The sequence below is a fragment of the Lepidochelys kempii genome, chromosome 6 (assembly GCF_965140285.1).
Source record: "Lepidochelys kempii isolate rLepKem1 chromosome 6, rLepKem1.hap1, whole genome shotgun sequence".
Taxonomy (NCBI): Eukaryota; Metazoa; Chordata; order Testudines; family Cheloniidae; genus Lepidochelys; species Lepidochelys kempii.
Window position 1 is genome coordinate 112,332,728 of NC_136385.1, and position 22,898 is coordinate 112,355,625.

At 42.2% G+C, this 22,898-nt stretch overlaps 1 protein-coding gene across 5 annotated transcripts in view; it reads left to right on the top strand.

The window, feature by feature from the left end:
• The window catches only part of TECPR2 (tectonin beta-propeller repeat containing 2), a 72,914-nt gene that overhangs the window by 1,074 nt on the left and 48,942 nt on the right, over positions 1 to 22,898 (top strand). For 3 of the 5 annotated variants that reach the window (XM_073349694.2, XM_073349690.2, XM_073349692.2), the window contains exons 2-6: positions 12,533 to 12,815; positions 12,963 to 13,091; positions 14,831 to 14,962; positions 17,211 to 17,368; positions 19,094 to 19,406. In XM_073349694.2, the coding sequence (XP_073205795.1) occupies positions 12,597 to 12,815; positions 12,963 to 13,091; positions 14,831 to 14,962; positions 17,211 to 17,368; positions 19,094 to 19,406 (951 nt within the window). In that variant the 5' untranslated portion in view covers positions 12,533 to 12,596. Of the gene's footprint in view, positions 1 to 12,196; positions 12,334 to 12,532; positions 12,816 to 12,962; positions 13,092 to 14,830; positions 14,963 to 16,506; positions 16,581 to 17,210; positions 17,369 to 19,093; positions 19,407 to 22,898 lie in introns of those variants that run through there. The other 2 variants (XM_073349691.2, XM_073349695.2) reach the window with 2 other exon arrangements.

The following is a 22,898-nucleotide window of genomic DNA, read 5'->3' on the forward strand; positions in this document are numbered from 1 at the left end:
CTAACCAATTTATGTGAGCATAAATAAGCTATTTAATAATAGTTTAAAATGTGCTGACTTGTGCTTATTTTTATAAATAAGAAATTTAGTTAATAAAGTCTTGTAACATGGTTGGGACATCACAACAAGGTTGCTGCTGTAGTTAAAGCCACAAATCGGAAATTTATTTTAAGCTAAACTGTAAATAAACTTTGCATGCCCACTTTCATAAATGTAATTCCCAGTTCTTAGGTTACATGAGTGCTTTTAAGTAACATTTGTTACTTTCCTTAGTGTCTCTGCAAAAAGATTTTGTGGGGGAGAACTATATTGCAATTTGACATGGGCTAGAGGATTAGAGTGGACAATGAGCTATAGGTAACTTATTATTTTAAGTATGGAAGCTTAGTTTTTGTTCAGCTGCTGTCATACGTGCAACACAATAACATTGAAATGTTTTTAAAGTTGCTAGTTTTTTTGTAAACACCTTAGAAATGAATGATTATGAAAAAAGGTGATATTGCAAACTAATGCCATGATCCTGCAACCTCTTATGCATGTGCTTACCTTTAAGCTCATGAGTAATTCCACTGAGTTCAGTCAGGCTATTGACGTAAGTAAAGTTAAGCGTTCTGTAAGTTTCAGTAGGATTGGAATCTAAATACACTGTGGAAGTGTCCAAAGATGGGGACTGTTAATCATACTTGTGATTTGTTTGACTCCTTCAAATATTCACAGTATCAGTCTTGTGAATGTGAGGGTTCATTTCTTTAAGATTAAAATAATCTTGAGTAGTTTGAAGTTTAGTTTTTCAGTTAACATTTTTTGAACCAATTGAAAGGATGGTGATGTAGTTATTTGTGCAACAGGACAGTATTTCTACGCTTTCATGCTTTTTGAATCTCTGTATCTTTGTTTCAGATGGTGAATATGCATTGCCTATGGGGGTACAAGGTGGACTACTCTAAAAGTTCTTGTCAATGAGCATTTTGTATTATATAAAAATATATTTACACATAGTTTGGATTTATAACTAGGAAGCCAAACATAAATAAAAATCTTAGTAACATCTGTATATATTAATTTTGTCTAAATCTAAGCTTCCACTGGCTCTTTAAACACACACAACAATGGAAAGTCTGCAACCTTTTTGAAATTTTCTGAGGCGACACTTTTAAAATCATTGACAGTATCCTGATGTTAGAACTGTAAGATTTTTGAAGACTACATTTTAAATGGGATGTAAACTATTGATTTAAAAAAAAAAATGTAGGTGCCAAATCTGAAAACCTAATAATGAGCGCGTAGGGGCACAAGTTGAGTTGCCCCTTAAATAATTTGGAAAACTATTTTATTACCATTTATACTCCTATAGTGCACAGAGGCCCCAGTTGAGGCTAGGGCCCATTGTACTAGGTGCTGTGCATATACATAACAAGAGATGGTCCATGCCCTAAAGAACTTAAATCTAAATAGACAAAACAAAGGGTGAAAAAGGGGAAATATTATTGTACAGACAGGGACTGAGGCACAGAGAGATGCAATAATTTCCTTGCGGTCCCAAAATCTGTGGCAGAGCATGGAATCAAATCCTCATCTTCTGATTCCCAGTCTTGTGTCTTAATTACAAGATATCTTCCTTTTCACTGTTTCACAGCTGTTGAGCCAGAGTCCCCATTATGGAGACTAGAGAAGTAGTAGTAGAGAAGTAATGGCCAGAGATACTGGCTGTGGTTTTTGTGGATGGAAAAGGAGGGAGCGCCTTTTCTTCATGGGGCTGTGCAATGCATCATAAGTAAGGTTAAGATTTATTCATGGGTATTTTTAGTAAAAGTCATGGACAGGGCCTGTGACCTGTCCATGACTTTTACTAAAAATATATATACCCTGACTAAATCTTGGGTACTCTGGAGGCGGGGCTCCAGGGGCGCTCTGGACGCACATGGTGGCCTGACACTGCCCCAGCAGTGAACGGTGCAGCTGGCCCTGTGGTCAGTGGCACCGGCGCCTGCAGAAGTCACTGAGGTCCCAGAAGTCACAGAATCTGTGACTTCTGTGACCTCCGTGACAGACCTGCAGCCTTAATCGTAAGGCACTTCATGTTTCTTATATTTCCACTGCAAAATCTCTTATTTACCCTGCTCTGATTTGTCACATATGGCAATCATGTTCTTGAAAATGGCAATTGCTGATTCCACTGAATATGCAGAACCATTCCTAAAATTGGTCTGGGACAACAGGTTATGCCAACCATTTGTCTTCAGTTTCCCTGTTACTATTAATGAAGGGGGAAAGTACTGTGTATACTTATTCATAAGCTGAATTTTTTTAGTAAAAAAAGGGAAGCACCAGAGAAGGGGGTCGGCTTATGAACGGGTACAGAGAGGGAGAGGTGGGACACAGCCCCTCCCCCAAACAGAGGGCGCAAGGAGAGGCAGCACAGCCAGCAGAGCTAGAAGGGAAGAGGTGGGAACAGAGTCTGTCCGCTTCTGGCCATGCTGCTCTCCCCCCAGCCTCCGAAGCAGCTGCAGCTCCAGGGCTGGCAGGCTGCAGCTGTGCTGCTTGGCCCCGCCCACTGGAGCATGCTGCGGCCATGCCCCCCGGCCCAGCTCGCTGGAACATGCTGCGGCCGCACCGCCCAGTCTGGCCTGCAGGAGCTGCTCCATCCAGGCCAGAGACATCCTCCACAGATAAGGTGGGAAGGGATGGGATGGGGAGAGTGTGGGGGTCCTGGGGTGGGGTCATGTGGGGGGTGGTCACAGGGTTACTCCCCTGACCCCCAGCTTCTCCCCACAACCAAAAAAATTTTCCTGCCACTTGCTGTCCCGGCCCGCCAGGGTAAGGAACTGGCAGGCCGGGACACTTTGTTTACTTAGGTTTACCTCGGGCCTGCGGACGCTCAAGATAAACAAACCATCTCGGCCTGCCAGTGGCTTATTCTCATGGCCTGGGAGCCAAAGTGTGCTGACCCCTGAATTATAGGGTTGGCTTATGAATGGGTCATAAAATTTTTCCATTTTTACTTATCCATGGGGGGGTGGGGAGAGTCAGCTTCTAAACAAAGTGGCTTGTGATCAAGTATACACGGTAGATACAAATGCTGTCCTCGAATAATCAATAAAGAAAGCATGTGTGGCCCAAAGATCGCTGTCCAGTAATTTAAACTCAAGCTGTATGTTTGAAACCTGATTCTCCTCTGTCTTGAGCTTTTATGTTTGTGCAAAGAGGTTATAAAATATGGCCATTTTGATTGTGGAGTGTTTTATACTTTTGCATTCATTTTTCACAGAGGTAAGTGATTGTGCAAGGCAGTGATGATTGGACCCATTTGTTTAATAACCTACAAAACAAACACATATTTTCATTGTTTAAAAAAAAACAAATGAGGACTCTTCAGCTTTGGAGTATCTCAAAGTCCTGCAGTACTTTAAAGTGAAGCTGAACTGTGTAACTACTAGAAAATGAAACTGCCTAAACTGTTTTTAATTGTGCAAGCCAAATGTAGCACAAAGAGTCAAAAGTAGATTTGTTTTTCTGATAACTATTACTTTTAACAATCTTGGGTTGAGGTAGGAATTCATGTAAAGGACTGAGGAGGAGACTTCTAATCTGATTTCTTCCTGTGTACATTAAGCCACCACTATCCTCCAGCTCAAAAACAAATAAACACACACTACTAAAACAGCAACAAAAACTTCCCTGGTAGTCATGGATCCCAAAATTCTTCTAGTCCTGACTTTGCCATTTACTTGTTGTATGGTCCAGAACAATTAGTTTAGGCACTGCTCGTACTAACTATTTCAAGCAGGTGTACCCCTGCACCCATGCAGATGGCCCAGGGGTCTTCTCAGATGGGACAGCTTGCAGGATCAAGGCCACTTTCAGATTCTCAGCCTATAAAGTGGGGGGGAAATAATATTCAACTATCTCACAAGGGTATTGTAAGATGATAAACTAAACCTCACAAGCACAAACACTGCTGATGTACTTTTTATAAACACTTCTTAAATTATAAAATGAACTATGACTTGTGTTGGAGAAAGCCAAAGTGAATTCTCAGAAGTTCTGTCTTAAGACATAGTGCCTGAGCCAATCCTTACTTTCATGAATAGTTTCACTGGAGTCAGTGGGAGAACTCATATGAGAGCAGTTTGTCACAAAGGCCCAATAATCTGTGATAGTGTTGTTTAATATTTGAATGTATGACAGAGTCTTTGGAGACTTTTATAGTATTTTTAAGTAAGATAACGTTTTTCATATGGCATCACTGGGTGTGTATGGCCCTATTCAAACTATAACAATATGCAAGGTGAAATCCTGACTCCGTTGAAGTCAATGGTAAAATGCCATTGTCTAAAGTGGGGCCAGGGGTTTCACTCGCAGTTCCCATCTCAAGGAGACTTTGATTTAGGTAGATGGGTAAATTAGTAAAAATCTCATGGCAGGATGGGAATACAGCAGTTGGAGGAGGAGGAGATGTTGCTTTGTAGGTTGTGTGACGGGTTCGGTCACGGAGACCTCCTTGGGACTGTCACCTGATGTACTGAAACTATCTCTGAGCCCATTTTCTCTGTCAGCTGGGGACTCCAGAACCCTGGCTTGTTGAACCAGACATGCTAGTCTGCTGCAACACAGACCCAGGTCTGAACCACACACCCAAAGCTGCAGGCTTTAACTGAAAACTACTCAGCAGGTTACCTATCTCCAGCACCCAGACACCCAGCTCCCAATGGGATTCAAACCCCAAATAAATCTGTTTTACTCTGTATAAAGCTTATACAGGGTAAACTCCTAAATTGTCTGCTCTCTATAACACTGATGCACAGAGAGAGATGCACAGCTGTTTGCTCCCCTAGGTATTAATCACTTACTCTGGGCTTAATAATAAACAAAAGTGATTTTATTAAGTATAAAAAATAGGATTTAAGTGGTTTCAAGAAATAACAGACAGAACAAAGTGAGTTACCAAGCAAAATAAAACAAAACACACATGTCTAAGCCTAATACATTAAGAAACTGAATACAGGTAAATCTCACCCTCAGAGATGTTCCAATAAGTTTCTTTCACAGACTAGACTCCTTCTTAGTCTGGGCCTAATCCTTTCGCCTGGTACAGTTCTTGTTAGTTCAAACCCAGGTGGTAACTAGGGGATTCTCATGACTGTAGCCCCGTTGGTTCTGTTCCACCCCCTTTTATAGCTTTGGCACAAGATGGGAATCCTTTCTTCTAAATGGAAAGGCACCAGGTTTAAGATGGATTCCAGTATCATGTGATATGTTCACATTACCCACAGGTTTCAGAATAGCAGCTGTGTTAGTCTGTATCCGCAAAAAGAAAAGGAGGACTTGTGGCACCTTAGAGACTAACCAATTTATTTGAGCATAAGCTTTCGTGAGCTACAGCTCACTTCATTGGAAGTGAGCTGTAGCTCACGAAAGCTTATGCTCAAATAAATTGGTTAGTCTCTAAGGTGCCACAAGTCCTCCTTTTATTACCTACAGGCTGGCCCCCACATCCTCAAGAAGGCTTGCAGGTAAATAAACCATTGACAACCAATTCTCCTAGTTAATGGGAGCCATGAAGAGTCTAAGCTACTATTAATAGCCCACACTTTGCATAATTACAATAGGACCTCAGAGTAATACTTCATATTTGTAGTTTCAGATACAAGAATGATACGTGCATACAAGTAGGATGAACACACTCAGTAGATTATAAACTTTGTAATGATACTTTACAAGAGGCGTTTTGCATAAAGCACAATTCAGTTACATTATATTCGCATTCATTAGCATATTTCCATAAAAGATATGCAGTGCACCATCACAGGTTGCATAAACTGTTTTCTCACATCTTCTTTATTTTAATGGATTTGTTTTCAATAATATTTTAAACAATAGTTGGCCTTGAGCTATAAGGTTGAAATGGAGAATTAGCGATGGAAATCAAGCCAAAAAAAGTGAATTTTGTAAGTGTTTCAGGGTCCAAAGATAGCACACTGAATTCTGGTGGGAAAATATCAGCAAAATAAAATCTTGAAAATTGAGACACCAAAATCATTCATAGTAATGGGGATGTTAAAATGGTGATCAGTATTTTTTAAAAACCGAGTTTGCATAGCACTGTAATGTGTATGGTGCTTCCCAATAGTGTGCCAAACAAATAACATTTCCTTTCCTCAAAAAACATACAGTACAGGCACAATTGGATACATACTGTACATGTGTATGGTCCCTATCACTAGAATGCTTCACAGAATAGTTGAGGTTTTAGACATTTTTAGAATTTTGTAAATCCAGTTTTTATTATATTCTTAGGGTATGTCTACACTACGGAATAAGGTCGAATTTATAGAAGTCGGTTTTTTAGAAATCGGTTTTATATATTCGAGTGTGTGTGTCCCCACAGAAAATGTTCTAAGTGCATTAACTCGGCGGAGCGCTTCCACAGTACCGAGGCTAGAGTCGACTTCCGGAGCGTTGCACTGTGGGTAGCTATCCCACAGTTCCCGCAGTCTCCGCTGCCCATTGGAATTCTGGGTTGAGATCCCAATGCCTGATGGGGCTAAAACATTGTCGCGGGTGGTTCTGGGTACATATCGTCAGGCCCCCGTTCCCTCCCTCCCTCCGTGAAAGCAAGGGCAGACAATCGTTTCGCGCCTTTTTTCCTGAGTTACCTGTGCAGACGCCATACCACTGCAAGCATGGAGCCCGCTCAGGTAACCGTCACCCTATGTCTCCTGGGTGCTGACAGACGCGGTACGGCTTTGCTGCACAGTAACAGCAACCCATTGCCTTCTGGCAGCAGACGGTGCAATACGACTGGTAGTCGTCCTCATCGTGTCCGAGGTGCTCCTGGCCACGTCGGCTGGGAGCGCCTGGGCAGACATGGGCGCAGGGACTAAATTTGGAGTGACTTGAGCAGGTCATTCTCTTTAGTCCTGCAGTCAGTCCTATTGAACCGTCTTATGGTGAGCAGGCAGGCGATACGGACTGCTAGCAGTCGTACTGTACCATCTTCTGCCAGGCAGGCAAGAGATGAGGATTGCTAGTAGTCGTACTGTACCATCTTCTGCCAGGCAGGCAAGAGATGAGGATTGCTAGTAGTCGTATTGTACCATCTTCTGCCAGGCAGGCAAGAGATGAGGATGGCTAGCAGTCGTACTGTACCATCTTCTGCCGAGCAGCCATGAGATGTGGATGGCATGCAGTCCTTCTGCACCGTCTGCTGCCAGCCAAAGATGTAAAAGCTAGATGGAGTGGGTCAAAACAAGAAATAGACCAGATTTGTTTTGTACTCATTTGCCTCCTCCCCTGTCTGGGGACTCATTCCTCTAGGTCACACTGCAGTCACTCACAGAGAAGGTGCAGCGAGGTAAATCTAGCCATGTATCAATCAGAGGCCAGGCTAATCTCCTTGTTCCAATAAGAACGGTAACTTAGGTGCACCATTTCTTATTGGAACCCTCCGTGCAGTCCTGCCTGAAATACTCCTTGATGTACAGGCACCCCCTTTGTTGATTTTAGCTCCCTGAAGCCAACCCTGTAAGCCGTGTCGTCAGTCGCCCCTCCCTCCGTCAGAGCAACGGCAGACAATCGTTCCGCGCCTTTTTTCTGTGCGGACGCCATACCAAGGCAAGCATGGAGGCCGCTCAGCTCACTTTGGCAGTTAGGAGCACATCAACCACCACACGCATTATCCAGCAGTATATGCAGCACCAGAACCTGGCAAAGCGATACCGGGCGAGGAGGCGACATCAGCGCGGTCACGTGAGTGATCAGGACATGGACACTGATTTCTCTGAAAGCATGGGCCCTGCCAGTGCATGCATCATGGTGCTAATGGGGCAGGTTCATGCTGTGGAACACCGATTCTGGGCTCGGGAAACAAGCACAGACTGGTGGGACCGCATAGTGTTACAGGTCTGGGACAATTCCCAGTGGCTGCGAAACTTTCGCATGCGTAAGGGCACTTTCATGGAACTTTGTGACTTGCTTTCCCCTGCCCTGAGGCGCATGAATACCAAGATGAGAGCAGCCCTCATAGTTGAGAAGTGAGTGGCGATAGCCCTGTGGAAGCTTGCAACGCCAGACAGCTACCAGTCAGTTGGGAATCAATTTGGAGTGGGCAAATCTACTGTGGGGGCTGCTGTGATGCAAGTAGCCCACGCAATCAAAGATCTGCTGATATCAAGGGTAGTGACCCTGGGAAATGTGCAGGTCATAGTGGATGGCTTTGCTGCAATGGGATTCCCTAACTGTGGTGGGGCTATAGATGGAACCCATATCCCTATCTTGGCACCGGAGCACCAAGCCGCCGAGTACATAAACCGCAAGGGGTACTTTTCGATAGTGCTGCAAGCTCTGGTGGATCACAAGGGACGTTTCACCAACATCAACGTGGGATGGCCGGGAAAGGTGCATGATGCTCGCATCTTCAGGAACTCTGGTCTGTTTCAAAAGCTGCAGGAAGGGACTTTATTCCCAGACCAGAAAATAACTGTTGGGGATGTTGAAATGCCTATATGTATCCTTGGGGACCCAGCCTACCCCTTAATGCCATGGCTCATGAAGCCGTACACGAGCAGCCTGGACAGTAGTCAGGAGCTGTTCAACTACAGGCTGAGCAAGTGCAGAATGGTGGTAGAATGTGCATTTGGACGTTTAAAGGCGCGCTGGCGCAGTTTACTGACTCGCTTAGACCTCAGCGAAACCAATATTCCCACTGTTATTCCTGCTTGCTGTGTGCTCCACAATATCTGTGAGAGTAAGGGGGAGACGTTTATGGCGGGGTGGGAGGTTGAGGCAAATCTCCTGGCTGCTGGTTACGTGCACCAAGACACCAGGGCGGTTAGAAGAGCACAGGAGGGCGCGGTACGCATCAGAGAAGCTTTGAAAACCAGTTTCATGACTGGGCAGGCTACGGTGTGAAAGTTCTGTTTGTTTCTCCTTGATGAAACCCCCCGCCCCTTGGTTCACTCTACTTCCCTGTAAGCTAACCACCCGCCCCTCCTCCCTTCAATCGCCGCTTGCAGAGGCAATAAAGTCATTGTTGCTTCACATTCATGCATTCTTTATTCATTCATCACACAAATAGGGGGATGACTACCAAGGTAGCCCAGGAGGGGTGGTGGAGGAGGGAAGGAAAATGCCACACAGCACTTTAAGCACAGCACTTTAAAAGTTTACAACTTTAAAATTTATTGAATGACAGCCTTCTTTTTTTTGGGCAATCCTCTGTGGTGGAGTGGCTGGTTGGCCGGAGGCCCCCCCCCACCGCGTTCTTGGGCGTCTGGGTGTGGAGGCTATGGAACTTGGGGAGGAGGGTGGTTGGTTACAGAGGGGCTGCAGTGGCAGTCTGTGCTCCAGCTGCCTTTGCTGCAGCTCAACCATACACTGGAGCATACTGGTTTGGTCCTGCAGCAGCCTCAGCATTGAATCCTGCCTCCTTTCATCACGCTGCCGCCACATTTGAGCTTCAGCCCTGTCTTCAGCCCGCCACTTACTCTCTTCAGCCCGCCACCTCTCCTCCCGGTCATTTTGTGCTTTCCTGCACTCTGACATTATTTGCCTCCACGCGTTCGTCTGTGCTCTGTCAGTGTGGGAGGACAGCATGAGCTCGGAGAACATTTCATCGCGAGTGCGTTTTTTTTTCTTTCTAAGCTTCACTAGCCTCTGGGAAGGAGAAGATCCTGTGATCATTGAAACACATGCAGCTGTTGGAGGAAAAAAAAGGGACAGCGGTATTTAAAAAGACACATTTTATAAAACAGTGGCTACACTCTTTCAGGGTAAACCTTGCTGTTAACATTACATACATAGCACATGTGCTTTCGTTACAAGGTCGCATTTTGCCTCCTCCCACCGCGTGACTACCCCCTCAACCTTCCCCCCTCCCTGTGGCTAACAGCGGGGAACATTTCTGTTTAGCCACAGGCAAACAGCCCAGCAGGAATGGGCTCCTCTGAGTGTCCCTGAAGAAAAGCACTCTATTTCAACCAGGTGACCATGAATTATATCTCACTCTCCTGAGGATAACACAGAGAGATAAAGAACGGATGTTGATTGAATGCCAGCAAACATACAATGCTTTGTTCTACAATGCTTTGTTCTACAATGATTCCCGAGTACGTGTTACTGGCCTGGAGTGGTAAAGTGTCCTACCATGAAGGATGCAATAAGGCTGCCCTCCCCAGAAACCTTTTGCAAAGGCTTTAGGACTACATCTAGGAGAACCGCAAATGCCAGGGCAAAGTAATCCTTTCACATGCTTGCTTTTAAACCATGTATAGTATTTTAAAAGGTACACTCACCGGAGGTCCCTTCTCCGCCTGCTGGGTCCAGGAGGCAGCCTTGGGTGGGTTCGGGGGGTACTGGCTCCAGGTCTAGGGTGAGAAACAGTTCCCGGCTGTCGGGAAAACCGGTTTCTCCGCTTGCTTGCTGTGAGCTATCTACAACCTCCTCCTCATCATCATCTTCTTCGTCCCCAAAACCTGCTTCCGTATTGCCTCCATCTCCATTGAAGGAGTCAAACAACACGGCTGGGGTAGTGGTGGCTGAACCCCCTAAAATGGCATGCAGCTCATCATAGAAGCGGCATGTTTGGGGCTCTGACCCAGAGCGGCTGTTCGCCTCTCTGGTTTTCTGGTAGGCTTGCCTCAGCTCCTTCAGTTTCACGCGGCACTGCTTCGGGTCCCTGTCATGGCCTCTGTCCTTCATGCCCTGGGAGATTTTGACAAAAGTTTTGGCATTTCGAAAACTGGAACGGAGTTCTGATAGCACGGATTCCTCTCCCCAAACAGCGATCAGATCCCGTACCTCCCGTTCGGTCCATGCTGGAGCTCTTTTGCGATTCTGGGACTCCATCATGGTCACCTGTGCTGATGAGCTCTGCATGGTCACCTGCAGCTTGCCACGCTGGCCAAACAGGAAATGAGATTCAAAAGTTCGCGGTTCTTTTCCTGTCTACCTGGCCAGTGCATCTGAGTTGAGAGTGCTGTCCAGAGCGGTCATAATGGAGCACTCTGGGATAGCTCCCGGAGGCCAATACCATCGAATTGTGTCCACAGTACCCCAAATTCGAGCTGGCAACGTCGATTTAAGCGCTAATCCACTTGTCAGGGGTGGAGTAAGGAAATCGATTTTAAGAGCCCTTTAAGTCGAAATAAAGGGCTTCATTGTGTGGACGGGTGCAGGTTTACATCGATTTAACGCTGCTAAATTCGACCTAAAGTCCTAGTGTAGACCAGGGCTTAGCACTAACATTTTTTTCTTTAAGCTTCAGAGTTGTGTTTTTGGGATCATATAGCAGCCTTTCTTCTCCCCAGAAATCAAGAATTCCTGACCTAAACAGCTGCAAATATTTTTGGCTGGATCAAAACTGTCTTATTAATCAAAATAGCCTCTGGTATAATAAAGTTTGAAACCTGAAGACTTTTGTTCTTTCCTATCTTTCAAAGTCATCCATGAGGAGAATAGTTGCTGCAAATAATAATAATAAAAAAAAAAATTGTGTGATCTTTTAAGCAGAAAGGCTTCAGTTTTTAATTGCATCATTTAGTATCTTGACACACCACATGAATGGGGAGACAGTTTCAGAAAGTAACTGAGGCAGTTAGTACATTAAAATCATCATACACTTAAACTCCAAGGGAAGCAAACTATGGCTTTTCCTTTCCTTTCTCCTGAGAAGATACCACATTCTCTTCTAAACATTCTATAAACTTCTTATTGCAACATGAAATTGGCAACCCAAACTCTTGTGTACACTATTTTTTTTTTTTTTACTGCTTTCCCCATCACTTTTGTAAATGAAATAACTGAACAAATCTCTGGATGTGCCTGTCAAATTGGGAGTCTCCTCACTTTTTCAATTGCCCCATTGTTCCCACAAATTATTTTGCAAATATTTGTTCTTGTATTTACTTGCTAAATATTAAGACAGTTTAAATATATACCTAATATAATTGCAGTTCTGCGGTGGGATTAAGGAATTGGATATAGACACCATTTAGTATAAAAGTCAAGGGACCCAAGCTTGCAGAGTTTCCTATGCTCTTATTATAATTCATGAAAACTGAGAACACTCAGTGCTTTTAGGTTTGATCCAGTGTTTGTACGAGTCTTTCTCCTGTATGTACTTGCATGTTTTGTTCTGTGCCATGCAGTGAGCACTTAGTTATTTTAATCTTATGCTAATCTGATTTTACTCTTTCAGTAACCAAATAGGAATGAATTGTACCAGTCAGTTGATGCTTTTCCCTCTCTTTTGAGAGTGAAATGCTGCATTTGGGCTCAGTCTAGGAAGATATGTGCTGGTCAAGATTGGAGAGAAAATTGCTTATCATCTGTTGGGTAATTACAATGTACACCAATTGACACTGATGGTAATATTGGCTCAATTTGAGCGGAAGTTTCTTGTTGTAGAATGATTTGTTCTACTAAGTGAGGCTTATTTTTTTTTAATTGGTTGCTGTTTGTACCAAACTACAACTATTCTGTTAGCTCCTTTGGAAAGAATACATTTTAACTAAAGGTGTTTGTTGTTTTTCAGGTTTCCTTAGTGTGAAGTAAATGTGTTTATTCCAGTCTGTAAACTGTGGAAACTAACCCTTACCATGGCATCTGCAGCTCCACCAGTTACATTTAAGGAGTTTTGTCCCCTATACGATCTCCTCAATGCCATTCCTACAAAGGTCCAAAAGGGATTTCGCTCCATTGTGGTGTACCTCACAGCACTTGATACCAATGGGGACTACATTGCTGTGGGCAGTAGCATTGGAATGCTTTACCTGTACTGCAGACATTTAAACCAGATGAAAAAATACAATTTTGAGGTAAAAATTAACTTTTTGTGCCTGGCTTTGTGATCAGAAGTTTTTCAGTACTTTTTTAGATGTTGGTGGCAAATTAACACTTGCAGATCTTTCCCTCAGGAAATTTATTTAATTAATTTTGTAATTTTGTTTGTCTTGTTTCAAAAGGGGAAGACTGAATCTATTACTGCCGTAAAGTTGTTGAGCTGCTTTGATGATCTTGTTGCTGTTGGTACAGCTTCAGGCCGGGTTGCAATTTTTCAACTTGTCTCTTCGTTACCTGGAAGAAACAAACAAGTAAATTTGGTTACAACTTCTTTGATGTTAAATATGATCTTCTTTGACCATATGTCTGTGTGGCTCTCACGGCAGATGTGTATGCTCGGAGTCATTTGTTTAGCAGTGTCCATCAGCCCTGCTCATGCCATCTGTACTGCCTCATGCTACCATGTGAGGAGGTAAAGGGTAGGATGGCTGAAGCTCTTCCTCAGTTCCCTCTTACCACTGGCGACAGTGAGATGTAATCTGGACTGTGTCCAACGTCACTTGCTTTTGATTTCCAGAATTCTTCTCTGGTTGAAGAAATGTCAAGTTCATTTCTACCTTTCATTAATTTCTTCACTTGATTTTTTTTTTTAATTGGTTGTTGTCCCTCACCCCCAAAAGGGAAAAGAAGCAGTTAGGACAGATTGGGGAAGCAGAGTGAGGTGCTTCAGGCTAACTGCTAGCTGTGGTGGATTCAAAACCCATTGGGTTCAAGCCATTTCTTGCGATGAGGTAATACCCATCTCAGATGAACATAGCAGATTCCTGTTCTGTTTTGGGGAAGTAGACATCCCCAAGAAATATGCTGCCTGCTACTTCTTCTCATCCCGCACCAGAAATTCCAAGATGTAAGACTCAAACTACTCCTCTTTGAGAAACCTCAGAGGGTAGCTTCTGATCCAGGAGTAGGCCATATCTTGGAACATTCTGGCTCTTCAGTATTCTATTAACAGGGCCAAATCTTTCAATCTGTCCCCAGGTTTGTTCGTGGCTATAGCTAGCCAGTACAAATGTCAGGAGGCCATTTTATCCCAAAGACTTAAACCGTGTTACCCATTTTGAATCTTGCTGTGCAGTCGGCTGACTGATGTGATCTTCACTCCAGGAGAGCCCAAGTTGCAACCTCAGCATGCTTTTGCAACATACCAATATCCAAAAGCTGCTATGTGGTGCAACCTGCTCAGGTCTGTGTCAAGCGTTGTGCACAAGATTTGGCTGCCAGATCAGCCCCAAAGTTTAGGAGGGCTGTACTTCACTCTCTGTTTGACTAATGCAGCTGATAGTCCTCATGCCTGCCATCCTGAAGAGGATACTGCTTGCCGGATCCACACTGACACACAAACCAAGAAAAATGGTTACTTACCCTACAGTAACGGTGTGGTTCTTCAAGTTGATGTCAGTGTAGATTCCACAACTTGCCCTTCATCCCTAGTTTTGGAGTCATCAGTTAACAAAGTCTTCATTTTGCAAGGGAACTGAAAGAGGGTTGTGGCCGCTTCACTCTTTATGCCCGTGTGCAGTTGTGATCCCACCAGACATTATTAGAAAAAAGGTTTTGAGCTTGTGTGCACACCTACAGTGGGATCCACAATTACATCATCATCTTGAAGAAACCGTTACTGTAGGGCAAATAACTGTTCTTTCCTAATAAATGGTTGTATAATGATTTTGCACATCTAAAACAGTGAGGATCAGGAAATCCGTGTATAATGAAATATCTTGAGTATGTTGTTAATCACGTATTAATCTTATGAAAGTATTAATTTTTTTCTTCGGTAACATTCTTAAACAGAATGTGCTTGGTCAAAAACGCTTCCATGCAATTCTTGATGTATGATTCAATTACATAAAATTGCTGATTAGGAATGAAGATAACCTTAACTTTGTCAGTTCAGAGCTAATACTTAAAGCTGAGTCACTGAATATGCCCAGGGTCTGTTTTCCTCCCTCCCCATTACTCTTTCTTGTGTTCCCTTGGTGTCAATTTGCAGCTTCGGAGATTTGATGTGGCTGGAATCCACAAAAGCAGCATCACAGCTTTAGCTTGGAGTCCCAATGGAATGAAATTATTCTCTGGTGATGATAAAGGGAAAATTGTTTATTCTGCTCTGGATTTAGACCAGGTAAATATTTCTTTTAGAGATTAGAATTCTGGTTTGACTTTCTGAAAGAGCGTTACTTAAATATTTAGCAGATGGGTAAATCTTCAGTTCTTCATAGTCAAGTTGTTTATATGTAAGGCAAGAGGAGCACTGTGGTTTCTTCATTACAACAAATGTAGACAGTACTCGTTTCCTCCCATTTTTACCTACTTTTGCATCTACTTCTCTCCCTCTCACCCAGTCATGCCCACCAACTTTGTCTGAAGTGGACTGGATGCAGCTTCCTTTAGAGTCCAACCAGTGCCCCTTTTTAATTCTCTGGTAAGGTTACTATTCAGCAATGCAAGGCACTTCCTTACCACAGTGATCTAGTGCTTTTCCAGAAGCACTTCATATCTCAGTAGCCCAGAGTGTACAATGAAAATGAAGCTGGGGTCCACTGGGTGGCTTTGCAGAATACTGCCACTGAATTAAATCTTCCTGAGGGACTGTATAAGTAAAGTGTTACATAAGGTTTAGCTTGACCAATTACATTGAGGATAAAGATACTAATTTGAATCTACTTGAGGGAGAAATACTCTCCCAATCTAACCTCAGTTCTTTCTAGTCTGGACAGAAACTAAAGGATTTAATGCCACTAATTGGATCAGCATCTCATTCTCTTGTGAACTCCATCAGTTGGATGGAGGAATGTGGATGGGGCAATGTGTCGTGGAGCTCCCATTGAACTCAGACAAATGTGATAGCTAGTATGCCAGTAGAATTGAACTTCATAGTATGGAGCTATCTATACGTATAATTCACACAGACCAGTGGGATGTTGGAGTTTGAAATCCATTTGAATGTATTTCAGGGGACAATTTTGTATTTCAAGGGACAATCTGTTAGTACTAGGGCTGTCAAACAATTTTAAAAAAATCACAATTAATTGTGTGATTAAAAAGATAATGCTGCCCGCTTCTTGTTTACAATGTCACCTGAAAGTGAGAACAGGCATTTGGATGGCACTGTTGTAGTTGGCGTCGCAAGATACTTACATGCCAGATGCGCTAAAGATTCATGTGTCTCCATCTTCAAACACCATTCCAGAGGACATGCATCCATGCTGATGATGGCTTTCACTCAATAACAATCCAAAGTAGTGCAGACTGACTCATGTTCATTTTCATTATCTGAGTCAGATGCCACCAGCAGAAGGTTAATTTTCTTTTTTGGTGGTTCGGGTTCTGTAGTTTCCGTGTTGGAGTGTTGTTCTTTTAAGACATTTGAAAGCATGCTCCACACCTTATCCCTCTCAGATTTTGGAAGGCACTTCAGATTCTTAAACCTTAGGTCAAGTGCTGTAGCTATCTTTAGAAATCTCACATTGGTACCTTCTTTACATTTTGTCAAATCTGCAGTGAAAGTGTTCTTAAAATGAACAACATGGGTCATCATCCAAGACTGCTATAACATACACTATATGGCAGAATGCAGGTAAAACAGAGCAGGGGACATACAATTCTCCCCCAAGAGTTCAGTCACAAATTTAATTAATGCATTATTTTTTTCATGGGCATCATCAGCATGGAAGCATGTCCTCTGGAATGGTGACCAAAGCATGAAGGAGCATATGAAGGAGCATAGCTGGCATTGCAAGGTATTTACATGCCAGATACAAAAGTGCCATGCAAATGCCTGTTCTCGCTTTCTGATGACATTGTAAATAAGAAGAGGGCAGCATTATCTCCTGTAAATGTAAACAAACTTGTTTGTAGTGATTGGTTGAACAAGAAGTAGGACTGAATGGATTTGTAGGCTCTGAAGTTTTACGTTTTTTTTTGTTTTTGAGTGAAGTTATGTAACAAAAAAAATCTACATTTTTAAGTTGCACTTTCATGACAAAGATTGCACTACAGTACTTGTATGAGGTGAATTGGAAAATACTATTTCTTTGATTTATAATTTTTACTGTACAAATATTTGTAATAAAAAATGATATTCACTTTGATTTCAATTACAACACCAAATACAATATATATGATGATGTAGAAAAACATCCAAAATATTCAATAAATTTCAATTGGTATTCTGTTTAACAGTGTGATTAAAACTGCGATTAATTGCAATTAATTTTTTTGAGTTAATCGCGTGAGTTAACTGCCATTAATCAACAGCCCTAGTTTGTACTTAAAGCAACCAGTACATTTTCTAATAAAAAAAAAAAATTACTACCAATTACTAATTAATTTGAAAAGGGCTTGACTTTTAATTTCATGTGTCTTTAAAGGGTATTTGCAGCTCCAGTCTGGTATTGGAACAGCCATCTTCAGTTGTACAATTGGATTATAGCCAGAAAGTGCTGCTGGTCTCTACTTTACAGAGAACACTACTTTTTTACACAGAAGAAAAATCTGTCAAGCAAGTTGGAACACAACCCAGAAAAAAGTAACTCTCAAATCTTAATGCAGGCACATCTGTTAATTGTAACTTTTCAGAATAGACTGTAGAGACCTAGTGATCTGAGCAGTGAAATTAATACAGTATCGTTTTCTGCTCAAACTTATTAGCCACAGCAGCCATTTATATTAATACCCACCCTTAAGAGTTTTAACTATCTTTAGTCCTTCAATTATTATTTTTCAATGAAATTACTCTGACTTGTTGAAAAATACGATTGTGACTGTGTAACCCTCTGGCAACCCTGCATAGATTTTTCTTTCCATTTAAACTAAAAAGTTTAACTTTCTTCCCACCAACTTGGGAGCTGCTGTGGCTTGATACAAACATAGCGGTCACCAAAGAGGGTTCAATTTTTGTGGGTGAACTTTTAGAATTTCTGTGTAACATGAAAGTGATAGAATAGCCTCAGTTAGACCTTTCTGCTATGATTGATTCTTTAATAGTGAAAGGTTACAGCAAATATTTAAAAAGGTGACTTAAGTTGAAAGTACTTTCTTTCTTTTTATAATATTTAAAAAAATCCTGTAACATGGTTTTCTGGCATGTCCTGTTGCTTAATCTTTATTGGATATGGAAGGAAAAAAGACAGTCTGGGAACTGAAAGATGTTGTCAGTAATTGTATCTGTTTACACAGCCTGAGGATATTTGAGTGTTGAAGGAATGTTTATAATACACCTATGTTAGGAATATGCCCGTGTTTGTATCCCGTGACTATCTTGGTCATAGGGGCATCATTTTCATGACATTTTAATGTTCAGTTTTTGTCCTGGTGGTTTTCATCCACTTTCAGGGACCCTCATTGTACAGATGGGTGAATTGAGGCATAGAGTGGATAAGTGACATGCCCAAAGTCACACAGGAAGTCCCTGGGAGAGCGGGGAATTGAATCTGGGTCTCTCGCATCCTATGCAATCTGGGCTATAGTAATTCTAATACAGCTATTGTGACTAGATTATTTCTGGTTTCAGAGGAACAGCCGTGTTAGTCTGTATTCGCAAAAAGAAAAGGAGTACTTGTGGCACCTTAGAGACTAACCAATTTATTTGAGCATGAGCTTTCGTGAGCTACAGCTCACTTCATCAGATGTTTACCGTGGAAACTGCAGCAGACTTTATATACACACAGAAATCATGAAATTATTGAAAATTATTTCTGTAAGTGAGGGGACTCATTCCACTGCTTGTAATGCCATTGGCTTGTGGGGAAACAGAATACAAGATTTGAGTTCTGCCCACTGGTTGCAGAGGCTGGAAGTCACCCATCGTCATTCCCTAGTGATTCTACAGTCAACTGAAGGTTCAGCATATCCTGGCTCTTAGGGGAGCAGTGTTTAGACTTTCCCTCTGGAGGAAGGGTCACTGCAATAAGGGATCTCTTTTGTGGGAAGGGTTGAGGAAGGAGGGCATCATCACAATTGTGAGATGTTGGGAGGACACTCTTCTCTCAACTCTAGGGAAAGTGTGGGTTGGAGAAGACAGAAAGAGAACAGTTCAGTGTTTTGAAGCTATATCTTGTTTAATACATGTTAACACAAGCTCATGTGTTGCAGACTATGGATTCCCATAATACCTTGTTGATGGAAGCAAAGGAAAATACTGTTTTGTTCAATTTGTGATTGTAAACTCAGTGACTAAATACCTTCGTTTCTCCTTTTTTCAGTTTTTTTAAATTGTTTACAAGTTTCTTACAGATCTTTGTTTACATCTTAGCACTGGCAAATTTGGAGCATGTTTTATACCTGGACTGTGTAAGCAAAGTGACCTGACACTGTTTGCCTCAAGGCCTGGGCTCCGCCTCTGGAAGTCTGATGTCCATGGAACTGTGCAGGCCACGTTTATTTTAAAAGATGTATTTGCTGGAGGAATAAAGCCCTTTGAACTGTATCCTCGGTTGGAGTCATCTGACAAAGGAAGTTACAGCTTCCCAGAGAAACACCTTGGGCTCATTTCTTGCCTTTCCCAGGAAGGATGGGTGCTGAGCTGGAACGAATATAGTATCTATTTATTTGACACTATGAACCAGGTAAGTGTATCTAATGGATGAATATTTCGTTCCTTAACAGTTTGACGACGTATCAGTATTAACTCTTGTCTGTATCTGCATATTTGTCTGCATTTGTTATGTTGTGGTGACCTAAGAAAAGGTGTTACACTTTTTTTAATAAAAGGTTTTACAATTGATTTAGTTAACTTTGTCATAAAGATAAAAGATATCTAATATCTACAATAATTTATACTATCTAAGGTTTACAGTCCAAAGTACAGAAATTAATTGCCTAAGGTGAATTCCACACACCGAGGAAAATGTACATGTCTAAAATTCTAATTGTTTATGCTTAAACTTTTTTTCTTTAAATATAAAGGGAGTTGTCAATGTATAATAATGTATTATCAGATGGTTTGTCCTCTCCCTTCCATTACCCTCATCACCCCTTTGCAAAACTTACCCCCCCCCCCCAAGTATTGCACTTACATTCTTTAAAGAGAAAGCTATAAGCGGTGTCTCCAATTTAAAAGGTGTATATGAGAGAGAAGACACATGTTTAGTAGTGTCATTATTATTGGGCTATCCCTCTATTTTGGTACAAATTAGATTGGCGATTTGTGGTCAGGAGAGCTCTTCTCCCTCCCCAAAGCACTCTCATTGAAGTTCAGTGATTTGATTGAAACCTCTTTGGACAGGAAATAATGAATGAGCGGATGGTTCGAGTGTCAAAATCCACAGTAGTATAAAATTATGATAATGTCTGGTAGCTGTATGCTTCATTTGCATTTTTTTAAATACTCCTTGTGTTTGGGGTCTCCATACATCTCAGTATGAACTCTTCTTTGCTGGTGCTCAGCACTATTGAAAATCAAGCCACTTATTTAAGTGCTTAAATATGGACATAGAAGCCTGTCTTTTAATCAGCCATTTTTGAAAATATTGGACTCTGTATCGCAATTCCACTTTACATGCTATTCATTCACTTAGCATCATATGGAGGCCATCTGTTCTTCTTTTGTTCCATGATCCTTTTTTTTCTTTCTTTCTGGAGTGCTGGCTCCTCTTTTTCTGTTTGTATACCTATAGACTTACCTAAAATCCAATAAACCTTTAATAATAAGAAAAAAGCATTCTAAAAACCCTGTCTGATCCTCCCAGCATATCAGTAGTATAAATAAGGCCCTACAAATTTCGTGGCCATGAAAATTGCGTCACGGACTGTGAGGTAAGCCCATCCCTGTGAAATCCGATGTCCCCTTGTTCCTAGGAGCATCTCGGCAAAGTGGGCTCCTAGCTGCGGCTGGGCTGGGGAGGGACGGGACTTGTCTATTCCCTGCACAGCAGCTCTGGGGGGCAGGAGTGGGAGGGAACCAGACCCACCTCTGGGTGCCTCCCCCTGCTGCAGGACGCTCTGGGACTGGGCAGCAGCCCCAGAGGTTCCTACAGCTGGTGGAGGCTTGTGGAGTTGGATCCGATCTTCCCTGTGCTGCTGGGAGCACCCCAGCAGGGGGCTCCTAGCTGCTATTCTTGGCAGGGCTGGGGCAGGACAGGACTTGCTCTCACCTAAGAGCAGCCCTGCAGGGAATCTCTCCTCACCTCCTGTTTCCCGCTTGCTTCCTGTCCCCCTCCCTTTGCAGCTGCTTGGGGAGGGGACATTGTACAGGAAACTGCCCCCCGCTTCCAGGTGCAATTATTAGCTTATTTCAATAAAAATAAAAAGAAAGGTGAGGCACTTGACTGAATTTTTTGATTGACACTTTACAGCAGCGAATCACATGCAGAGCTCAACTCACTGATTGATAAATACGGACACTGAGGAGGTTTTGTAGTGTAGTGATATCAATTGACTGCCTACCAGAAGACTTGTGGAATTACTGTAAAATGAGTGTCCAAAATAAATCAAAAACCTCAAAAATGATTACTGCAGTGGATCGTGTGAAAGAATTTGGAAGCCAAATTCTACATGCTGATGGTGACACACTATTTTGTACAAGCTGCAGTGTTTCATTGGATCACACACATCGGACAATGGTTCAGTGCCACTTAGACTCAGAAACCTATCAAAGCAGAAAGAGGGCTGCAAGTAGTGCATTGCTGGTAAACAAAAAGTTAAAATAACAAAATACAGTTCTTTTTTTTTTTTTTTTTAAGAAAGAGCTCTGAGATCCATCATTTAGCTAGAATGGAACTTGTGGATACATTTACAAGTGCTAATACACCATTTGAAAAATTTGATCACCCAAAGCTGCATGAGTTCATTCAACGGAATGTACAAAATGCCGATTGCTTATCAAGTGTGAATAAGCTACGACAGAACTACCTTCCAAAGGTTTTTGCTACACATTTTGAGGTGTCAGTCTCAAATTATTCATTTGAGTCTTTTGCAATTATTTCAGATGAATGCTCTGAGTAAGACAACTATGTTCAGTTTGATTTTATTTCTGACCAGGCTGAAGATGTACAGACAGGAACAGATGTACTAACCGTGCTCACCGACTGCATTTATCTGGATGCTAACTACACTACAGTTTCTCAAGCAATAATTAAAACTTTGACAAAGTTCGCAGTATATTTTGAAACTCTGTTTTCATTAGTGACAATACAACTTGCATGATAAAATTTTTCAAATCGGTTCTCCAAGGTCTAATGCCAAATGCTGTCTATATTACATGTATTGCATGTATAACTTCTCTTGTCAGTGAGCTGTAGAGATGTGAATTTGGTAAATTTGATAAACTGGTCATCTACATTAAAAAGATCTTTAAACACTGCCCTAGCTGCAAACTTCGATACAGGCAGTACGTTGCAAACACAACTGAACTTGGAGAACAAAAAATTGCAGTTCCCCCAGAGCCAGTAATTACTCATTGGAATTCCTGGTTTTGGGCTGTACAATACCATGCAGCTCACCTGAAGTACTACTCTGAGTTCATCTCAGAAGAACTGACACTGAAAATGCAGGTTTTAACAGAACTGTCAACCCTTCTAACAATGCTCAGCTGAATGAGGAAGTTCAGTTTGCCAAAAATGCCACAGGACTCATGGACTTCACCACTTGGTTTGAATCTTGAGACATGTCACAATCCACCAAGCATACAATAAAGTGTTGGATGTACTGTTCTGGGCTGAAGCACAGTCAAATGAAAATCACTCTGACAATGCTGAGTTAAATGCCAGTACTCGGCAAGTGTTTTCTTGCATGGCAAAGAAGCTCAGACAATACTGCTATGGGGAAGAGTCATCCGATGTAGCAAAAATGGCACAGAAGTTTCAGCAACCTGCAGCAGGGTTCCTAAAAGCAGTGCATATCTTTGACCCTGCACAAATGCATCTGTTGATGGTGGTTTAACCTCGCTTAATGCAATTCCTGGCTTTGATAAGAATTGTAGATTGGAGATGCCTGCTTACAAAAATATTAAGAAAAAAGACTGTAGTTTGCCTGTGCTACAGTTTTGGAACTCAGTTGGAGGCAGAATCCCCTATCTTGCCAGACAGCGCTGAGCTAGCCTTGCAGTTCCAACCAACTCT